This window comes from Coptis chinensis, chromosome 1, assembly GCF_015680905.1.
Source record: "Coptis chinensis isolate HL-2020 chromosome 1, ASM1568090v1, whole genome shotgun sequence".
In the NCBI taxonomy this organism is placed as follows: Eukaryota; Viridiplantae; Streptophyta; class Magnoliopsida; order Ranunculales; family Ranunculaceae; genus Coptis; species Coptis chinensis.
In genome coordinates this window covers 53,771,402-53,782,369 of record NC_141456.1, presented here as the reverse complement: position 1 = coordinate 53,782,369, position 10,968 = coordinate 53,771,402, and the positions used below count along the sequence as shown (strand labels likewise).

The 10,968-nt window shown below is 37.6% G+C and overlaps 1 protein-coding gene across 1 annotated transcript; it reads left to right on the top strand.

The window, feature by feature from the left end:
- Positions 1 to 5,881, top strand: LOC147524546 (G-type lectin S-receptor-like serine/threonine-protein kinase LECRK1). Its single transcript, XM_086563464.1, is given in 2 exon segments — positions 1 to 67; positions 5,034 to 5,881. Coding segments are annotated over 2 exon segments (915 nt in total).
- The last annotated feature ends 5,087 nt before the right edge of the window (positions 5,882 to 10,968 follow it).

The window sequence follows — 10,968 nt, the reverse complement described above, 5'->3', positions numbered from 1 at the left end:
ATGTGGTCATTTACTTACAAAGAGCTAGAAGAAGCAACAAACGGGTACAATGAAGAACTAGGTAAAGGTGTAGAAAGTTGTATATACTTTTTCATGTATAGAGCGCAACCTGTGCCTCGGGCATGACCGATGTCCAGTAGCTGGAGCACAACCCACGCTTTTCTCCAGTACAAACAGAGCACACCCCGCGCCTCGTGTTTCTTAAGTCACACCGACTGTTTTGTTTCTATTTTTTGTAACCTTTATATAAACAATTGTAATCTCTTTAAAATTCAATTAAGTAAATATAGAACTGAATTGAATTGAATTTTCTGGTTTTACATGGTATCAGAGCCAAACCATTGAAATCTGCTGCGTATTACAACCATTAATCAAACCATCCTTGAATCCTTGAATCTCAAACCCAAATTTTTTTTTTCCCAAAACCTAAACCTCAGACCCAAATTTTTCGCCTATTTTTTTTTTCTACAATGGCTGAATCTGACAACAATTCTTCAAATGTCATTCATCACCACTACACCTCACAAGACAACTCAGCGTTCCCAAAAACTATTTCATTAGATGAGTCTAACTATACCATATGGGCTCCTCTCATGCGGATACATATTAGAGCAAGGGGAAAGATTGGTTTTTTGACTGGCGCAAAGGTTGAACAAGATATGAATTCGCCCGAATATGAAATTTGGGCAACAGATAATGAAAAGGTGAAAAGTTGGCTTATTGATTCTATGCAGATTTCTCTTATGAATCGATATATTTGTCTTCCTACTGCAAAAGACATTTGGGAGGCTATGGAGAAGACCTTCTATGATGACTCTGATGAAACTCAAATTTTTGAATTGAATACGAAGTGCTTTAAAGCGAAGCAGAATGGGAGACCTATTCCTTCCTATTACAACGAATTGGTGGCCATGTTCCAAGAGATTGATTAAAGGGTGACCTCCCAGAATAACAATATTGTAGATGTAGTCCATGACACGTCAACAATGTCTAGATTACGGGTTCATATGTTTTTGCGTGGACTAGATTCGGAGTATGATCAGGTGCGTGGAGAGATTCTTCACAAGGAACCTAAATTTTTCTTGGAGCAAAGCTATGCTTACATTCGTAAGGTGCAATCGGAGAAACAGGCTATGGGGCGCTCTGTATCAACTGAATCCTCTGTCTTGGTTGTTCATAGCAAGACATTTACTCCACCCGGTTTCTCTGGTCCTTCACGCCACCCTAAAGGTAAATCCAATCCTTATGCAAATAAAAAGTGCAATGTTTGTGGAGAATTGGGTCATAGCAAGGAGAGATATTATGAAGTGATTGGCTATCCTGATTGGTGGGACTTCGCAAAGAGGCCACGAAACAATATAAGCAAGGTTGCCATTGCTAATGTTGTGCATGGACATCCAGACCATGCTTCGGCTAATGTAACTCAATTAGGTATGAATAGTAAGGTTATTTCAAATAGTACATGGATAATTGATTCAGGTGGATCTGACCATATGACAAATGACCCTAGCCTTGTGGAAAGTCTTAGAACTTCACCTCAAACCGTTGTTTCTACTGCAGATGGTACTCCAACTCCGGTTAGCGGAGAAGGTTCTATTGTGTTATCTAAAACCTTCACTCTTGAATCTGTCTTAGTTGTTCCATCCCTGTTTGTCAAACCATTCTAGCACTTGCATGTACTGTGATGTTCTATCCATCCTTCTGTGTTTTTCAGGACATTCTGACTCGACAAGTCCTTGGTTATGGTGTTAGAAGGGGGAAACTGTACTATCTGGATTTGACAGAAACTGGAGAGAAACAGAAGAATTCTCTAGGGCAAGCTAATCAGGTCAACCGAGTCGAGAATGCAAAAGAAGTTGTGTGGTTATGGCATCGTCGGTTAGGTCATCTTTCGTTTAGTTATCTTAAGAGGTTGCAACCTTAGCTATTTTCAGTTGTTAATGATTCTGAGTTTCATTGTGACATTTGTGAACTGGCCAAGAGCCACGGTATTTCTTATTCACCAAGTATTAATAAATGTCCTGTTCCTTTTATGAAAATTCACTCTGATGTTTGGGGTCCTGCCAAAGTTTCTTCATTTTCTAGAGTTCGCTATTATGTGACTTTTATTGATGATTGCACTCGCATGACTTGGGTGTCATTACTGAAAAACAAAAAAGATGTATATGGGATGTTTACTGTTTTTCACAAAATGGTGGAGATACAATATCAACAATCTATCAGGGTCTTTCAGTCTGATAATGGTGGCGAATTTGTGAATGGCCTCATGTCTGAATTTTGCCGGTCAATTGGAATTCGTCATCAAACCTCCAATTCTGGTACCCCCCAACAAAATGGTTTAGTAGAACGGAAGAACAGGCAGTTGTTGGAGGTTGTTCGTGCTTCCTTGTTTGGCATGAATGTACCTCGATCCTATTGGGGTTAAGCAATGAAATCAACGTCCTATGTTATAAACCGTTCTCCCTCATGGGTATTTGAGTTCCAGAATCCTTATCAGAAACTCCATACACTTTTGTCCATCCCATCCATGCCTAACTTGGAGCCTCGGGTGTTTGGATGTCCATATTCCACAACCAGAACGAAGTAAACTTGATCCTCGTGTGAAGAAGTGTATTTTTGTGGGTTATGCTGAGTTTCAGAAAGGGTATAGGTGTTATGATCCATTTACTGACAAGATGCATATATCTCTTGATGTCTCATTCCATGAATCTGACCCATATTACTCAGGGGGAGTTTCCCAGTCTTCCCTTCAGGGGGAGAGTGACAGTGAAGGGAATCCTGATGTCTTTGGGGAATTGGAACACTTGGAGGAACGATTTGAAGTTCCTAAAGCAGAAATTGATCCTGTAGCAGTAAAGACAGAAGCACATGATCCGAATGTATCTGAAAATGTAGTACACGAGGCAGATGTATCTGAAACTATAGTACTCGACATTTCCCCTTCTACATCAATAACTGAAGATCTCGATCAGAATGATCCGCCTCAGGTACCTCCTATAACCGTTAATGAATCTGTTGGGTTAGAAAGTCTTGAACCTAGACAATCACAAAGAGCTAGTAAGGGAGTTCCTAAGAAACAATATGAACCAGACATCAAAGCCAATGCCAAATATCCTATAGCTAAGTCTATGTCTAACCATAGCCTTTATCTGAGTCACATGCACTTGTCATAAATCAATTATCTACTGTATCTATTCCTAGTAACGTGCAGGATGCTTTGAAAGATCCAAAATGGAAGAAAGCAATGAATGAATAATTGGAAACCCTTCAAAAGAATATAACATAGGAGGTAGTTGATATGCCAGTTAGAATGAAGACTGTTAAATGTCGTTGGGTGTTTACTGTGAAGCTTAATACAGATGGAAATATTAATAGATATAAGGCAAGATTGGTTACCAAGGGATACACACACCGTTATGGAATTGATTATGAGGAGACTTTCACACCTGTGGCGAAAATCAATATAGTCTGAATTTTAATTTCGCTTGCAGCAAATAAAGATTGGCCCTTGCACCAGCTTGATGTGAAGAATGCATTCCTAAATGGGAATTTGGAGGAAGAAGTTATACATGGATATGCCTCCAGGTGTGAAGAACCATCCCAAAGATGTTGGGAAGGTGTGTAAACTAAAGAACGCTTTGTATGGCCTGAAACAATCTCCAAGAGCTTGGTTTGGAAGACTTACACAGTCAATGAGAGTTTTTGGGTACAAACAGAGCAATTCTGACCATACCTTGTTTATCAAACACAAGGATGGTAAGATCACAGCTCTAATTGTGTATGTTGATGACATGATCGTTACAGGGGATGATCCGAAGGAAATAAATGAATTGCAAAAGTATTTGTCGGAAGAATTTGAAATGAAGGATCATGGACAACTGAAGTATTTTCTGGGTATTGAAGTTGCAAGGTCTAAAAAGGGAATTTCACTCTCACAGAGGAAGTATGTTCTAGATTTGCTTGCTGAAATAGGAATGTTGGATTGCAAACCAATGGAGACACCCATTGAGATGAATCATGGACTCGCCATTCATCCTGATCAAGTTCCTACTGATAAAAGAAGGTATCAGCGTCTTGTAGGAAGGTTAATTTATCTCTCTCATACTAGACCTGATATTGCTTATGCTATGAGTGTGGTTTGTCAGTTTATGCATTATCCTAGTGAAGAACATATGGATGCAGTCTCTTGTATCTTGAAGTATTTGAAGAAGGCACCTGGCAAAGGTTTATTGTTTGGAAAGTATGATGTATTGGACATTGTCGGATACACAGATGCAGATTGGACTGGTGATAAAACTGATAGACATTCTACATCAGGATATTTCACTTTTGTCGGTGGAAATCGTGTAACTTGGCGTAGTAAGAAGCAGAAAGTTGGTGCCAGATCGAGTGCAGAAGCTGAATTTTGAGGTATGGCACAAGGAGTATGTGAATTATTATGGATCCGTACTGTCTTGATGGAATTGGGCTTCAAGCTTCAAAAGCCTATGGATTTGTATTGTGATAATCAAGCCGCCATTCAAATTGTACATAACCCAGTTCAGCATGATCGAACAAAGCATATGGAGGTTGATCGTCATTTTATTAAAGAAAATCTTGACAGGAAGGTTATTCATTTTCCGTTCGTAACCTCAGAGGAGCAATTAGCTGATGTTCTTACCAAAGGTGTATTTCACAAGGTGTTTGACAGCTCAGTTGACAAGTTGGGCATGATTGACATCTATGCACCAACTTGAGGGGGAGTGTAGAAAGTTGTATATACTTTTTCATGTATAGAGCACGAACTGCGCTCAGATAAAGCATGATGGAGCGCGACCTGCGCCTCGAGCATGACCGATGCCTAGTAGTTGGAGCGCGACCCGCGCTCTTCTCCAGTACAAACAGAGCGCACCCCGCGCCTCGTGTTTCTCAAGTCACACCGACTGTTTTGTTTCTATTTTTTGTAACCTCTATATAAACAATTGTAATCTCTTTAGAATTCAATTAAGTAAATATAGAACTGAATTGAATTGAATCCTCTGGTTTTACAAAAGACGCCTTCTCCACATTTTATAAAGGAGAGCTAAAATCAGGTTCTAGAAATTTTGTTGCTGTTAAGAGGTTGGGGAAGGTAGTAGAAAGAAATGACAAGGAATTCAAATCAGAATTGAGTGCAATTGGGAAAACCAATCACAAGAACCTAGTCCAACTACTAGGGTTTTGTGATGAGGAGGCGCACCGGATTCTACTATACGAGTTCATGAAAAATGGATGCTTAGAAAGGTTCCTATTCGGAAGTTCAAGGCTCGGCTGGTTCCAAAGAACTCAAATTGCACTTGGGATTGCTAGAGGATTGGAATACCTACATGAAGCATGCGTCACCCAAATTATCCATTGTGACATAAAACCTCATAACATACTTCTAGATGACTCTTATGTGGCAAGAATATCTGACTTTGGATTGGCCAAGCTTTTGAAGAGTAATCAGACTAGAACTACTACAGGTATCAGGGGAACCAAAGGGCATGTTGCTCCCGAGTGGTTCAAGGCCATGCCAATCACAACTAAGGTGGATGTTTATAGTTTTGGGATCATGTTACTAGAGACCGTATGTTGCAGAAAAAATGTCGAGGTAGAAGTTGGGGATGAAGATATGGATGTACTGTCATATTTGGCATATGAATATTATGTATAGAAAGAACTACATCTTTTGGTGTTGAATGATGAAGAAGCAAAATATGATGGCAATAGTTTGGAGAGGCTTGTCATGGTTGCTCTATGGTGTATTCAGGAGGAACCATCTTTAAGACCTTCCATGAAACAAGTGACTAGGATGCTAGATGGAGCTGAAGAAGTTTTAATTCCCCCAGACCCTTCCCCCTTTATTACCTCTATCAGTTAGAATCATCAATCTCCCTTCCATTCTGGGTGTTGATCTTCATTCCAAAATGTCTCAAGATTTCATGTATTTAATTAGTAATGCTAGGTTTGTCATTTATATGATTTTATGCCACCATGTGCTAAATTACTTAAACCAACAATCCATCAGTCTATTGGGCACTAACTACTTTTTCAAAATGGCAATGGATTCGACTTGAATTGAATTAATTATATTGTACAAAAAATTAAAATCGATAACTTGAAACACTTGCATGGGTAGGGGTGTCAATGGTCCAGTTCTGGTCTGGTTCTTTGTGTAATAAGAACCAAGAACCATTTAATTTTACAGTTTTGGTTCTGGTTCCGATTTTTCACGGTTCTTAAAATTGTGAAACCATATCCATAACCATCGCTTCCTAACGGATATTTCCGGTTCCGGTTCTTCATTTCGATTCTTAAGAGATTCATTATTTACACACATTTTTATTGGTCTTATTAAAAAAAAAGTGTACTAAAAATACAAAAATACCACACGAACGAGTCACTTTTTAAATATTGATATAAGTAATGATGTCATTCAATAATAAGTTAAATAAAACCATATATTTTAGGTTGTAAACTATATTTTTATATTATTTATAATATTAAATACTATGAAAACTACATATTATACTAATATATAAATAAAGTTTAGTAATATATAAATGAACGTTTTAAGTTTTTATATTCTTTCTTTTAATATTTTTTATGTTAAAAGTACGTTAACGTTCGGTTCTAGTCCGGTTATAGTTCTGGTCCGGTTTTTTTAGTACCCATTTTTTAACAGTTCCTAAAAATACGAACCGGAACCATGATTTTTTCTACAGTTCCAATTCCGGTTAAATGGGTACCCATCGACACCCTTATGGCATGGGTAATCGGAAGTTTGAAAAAGCACAACTCTATGGTTTTATTATGGAGGTTATTGTTGGAATCTATTTAGTATTTCAAATTACTAGTGAGTGTGTGCAAAGTAGAGGAGAAGAACATAGAGTGTTCTCTCCACTTTTGTACCTTGAAGATAGTCCCACATTGGTAAGCCACCTCTAACCAAGTAAGTATATATGGGTTTTCTCTACTATAAGAGTATGCCCTTAGAGTACAAAGGTTTTGGTGTTAGGAAGGAGGACTCACACAAAGCCACACGCGTGCGCCCACATCAAACCGAGCTGCCAATTGCCTAAACTTATTTTTGTTTACAGCAGCAAGTTTTGGACTCCAATTCCCAACAGGTTTCCTATTCTATTGTGGAAATTGATTGTGATCGACCCAACTCACCTCTATATAAGAGGTTTGTGCGTCCAGATCAAGATACAATCACAGAAATAGATCTCGCACTAAACCCTAGCTTCTTCTCTTCTGTTCTCTTCTTTCTATTAGCCGCCAGAGAGAATTATATCGGTGTTCTAGAGAGAAGTCTGATTAGTGCAAAACCAACCTTCTATAACCATTGTATTCTGTGAGGAGAAGACGCCACTGCTACTTTTCTGCACCATAGTAAGGGCGAAATATTTCCTTTAAAACAGTGTAATCCACGCTTTGGTTGTCTATTGTTACTGTTGTCCTCGACTCTTTACTATTTTTTTATTCTAGTGAATAACAGTTATGACGTTATGTCATGTCATATATATCTTTGCATGGGATAAAAACACTCTTAGATGTGGTGCATCACTACTGTTGACTAAAGGCGTAGTGACACCAGCTTCATTAAACCAAACCGGCTTATTCACATTCTTTACCGAATCCAAACACTTATTGTAACATTTTTCTTATAGAAGCCAAATTCAATATCCAAGCATTCCCAATCACCGTTTTCACCAAATTCACTTTCTTTTTCACATTCATCAAACCAACAACATTTAAAATCAACTCATTGGGGTTTCCAACACAAAGAACACTTGTTTGAAATGTCAAGTTAAATATATGATGCAGACTTCTTCTTCTTTGTCTATCTGGTTGGATCATGCAACGATATATGCATACACCTTTGCATCATTTCATTTCTTCATTCGGTAGGTCACACACGCTCTGAATTCAAACAAATCCATGTCAAAGATGTGTGGAAACTGGGGCATGACTTTTTCACCTCAAGACGTAAGGAAAAAGGGCCGATTTGACCTGTGAACTTGGCGCACATTATTCATTTGGACCCTAAAGTTTGTTTCATGCAATTTAGACCCTAGACTTGGCAAATAAGTAGCTCCGTTTGAGACGCTAAAAACCGACACAGGAAAACTGATGGGGCAACTCACGTGCTTATGTGTGTCAATTTCCTTATCAATGACGTGGATTAAGCAACTAATCCACATCACTTTTGACATGTAAATACAATTTAGAATAAATCTAAAAGCAAAAATAAAGGAAGAGCGAGAAAATTAAAGAAGAGAAAAATACAATAGTTCTTCTTCTGCAACAGCTCATACAACAATGATATGGTTAAAAAGCTCATGCAACCTTTGTCAAATTAACTTCGTAGCATGAATTCTACTCCCAACAGAACTTTGGTTTCAAATTTTTTTGTTTTATCGTTGAAGATTGACGAAGAATGGAAACTAATATTTAGCTTTATGACGAACTTAAAAAGTAGCAAGTAGGAAGGTATGTTGACAAGCAATATTTTTACGAATTATTTGCACTTTAGTTATGAGTGTGTGTATTAATGAATACAAAAGTTGGAAAGTTAACATTTTCTTGAATGCATGACACCGGTTTCGTAATAGTGAACAATAATTCCAGGGAGACCGCCTGACGTGTCTACCTCTCTCACGTGCCCAACAAAATTTCAAAACAACCAGAGAGGATAAAAAACCAAAACAGAATCGTACTCTTCTTCGTTTCTTTCAAACCCCTCATCCACTCTCTAGTTCGCGCGATTGCGAAGCAAATTTTCCACATTAGATACTTTATAGTTTAGATTTGCTCAAAATCAAGTTGATTAGGAACACAGAACATGCACCAAAATAAAAATAATGAAGACAAATACTCAAAACCCAAAACTTAGATCAATAAGTTAGAGTCTAGCTATAAACAAATCCAAATATTTGGGCAAGATTTTTGTAATCTGGTGAGATGCTGGATGTTAATTCATTATCAAAAGAAAAAAAAAAAAAAAAGGAACACCTTTGAAAATTATACTAACAAAAAAATCATTGTCAATGTTGATTTTAATCTTGCTGTACCCTTGTTCATCCAATTTTTTGTCTTCTTCATATTAACACTAACATAATAACCCAGATCATTGACAGTTGTATGGGGAAGAAAAAAGGGTGATGTGAAATTAAATTACGGCAAAACTTCAAGGATAGTAAAAGCCATAAGGGATTTGGAGGGGAAGAAGTTTTATTTTTTCTCGTTCATGAGATATAGGAAGAAACTCTCCAGACATATGGGGGGGAAGAGAAAGTAACTCTTAAGGACATTTTTTTTTAATCACTCACAAGGACCGGGTAGATAAAAGTTTAAGTATATCCTTGACGCGAAATTTAAAATGACTCGGGTAGATGAAATATCAAGTATACTCCTAATGCGACATAATAAGCAGTTTGGCCCAACCGAAACAACCCAGTGTATATGTTGGTAACAATTGCTGCAACAAGAACAAACTGTGAATAAGAAGGCTGGCTGAGGCACAGATCAAACGCTTTTTTTAAAGTTGTTTTGCGTCTGTGTCAACCTCTAGGATACAACAGCCAGATAGACTCTCCTTTGTTTACTGCAGATAAACCAAAGAAGAAAAGAAGAACCACGATATTGGTCTTAGAATAGCCCTCAACTTAGTATAGAAAATAGTTTTTCGCATATCTTATTAGCTGCTTCTCTAGGAGTATTTATAGAGGAAAAACGTGGAGCACTTAGTAGATCCGGATAGGGTATTGATCCAGTTTCCCGATAAAAATTGGATTCTACAAGTCTATCACATCTGTTTCCCAATCCATATCCAATTCTGTTTCCAAACTTATTCGGAAACAGTTTAAGGAAAATGGTTTACCAAAAAGAAAATAAGGGATCAAAGAGAGCCCAAGCCCAAGCCCAAGTTCACCTCTTGTTTTATTCAAAATAACACAACAATCCCCCACTTATTTTTAATAAAAACAAAATAGAAAATATACTTAAGGGCAATCAATATCAGTATCAACATGTTATGCATAGATTAAGGTGTCCGTGACTTGAACCTTTATGTAGTGAAAATTACTCAAAGTATAAGAGCCATAAGTGACTAAGTCTTAAACTTAGGTCTTGAGTATACAATAAGTTATAATCACGCACAACATATCCAGTGTTCTCCTTTCATGTTCTGCACATTAAAGGCCATGTGCTTTCCTAGATTCGTGAATGATCTAAAGAATCTGCCCTCATTCTCATAGAAAGCGGCCTCTACTTTCACATTCACTAGGTGAGTCTATCAAGAGTGCTCCTGTAGCTATACACTCCGCCTATAAGGACCATAGAACTTCATTAAGAGTTTTTCCCATAAAACCTCAACCTTTATTATCACTGTAGGATTTCATACATTTTATTATCCAGCTATGGGACAGATAAGTAACAATGTATGTCTCACAACCAACATTCTATGACTTGTTCTTCCCATTGAACCTAGTTCTTGGGATCTCCAGTTCCTAGGTTAGGTTACCATCATAGATGTTCATCTTTCAATTGGCTTCAATCCCATGCTAGTAGAGCAATCCACATTGTATCTTTGGCCAGAGCTTTGGTTTGTGAATCTGTAAGGTTATCTTTAGATCTCACAAAATCAAAATAATATGGACTCTCCCAGTAATAGCTGTAATGCTATCAACAAAATATCATTGTAACTAATACCGTCTATCTTAGACTAGTATATGGTAAGAAAGCTTAGTACTCAACTAGCTTCTTCACTCGTACTAGCCAAAGCAATAATCTCAGACTCCATAGCATACTATGCTATTATGGTCTGTTTTTTGGACTTCCAAGATACAACACCTCCACCAATGTTAAACACATAGCCACTGGTGACCTCAGAGTTTTCTGAAAGGATGTTCCAATCTGAATCTATTGCCTGCTAGTATACATGCAAATAACACCTACTACATA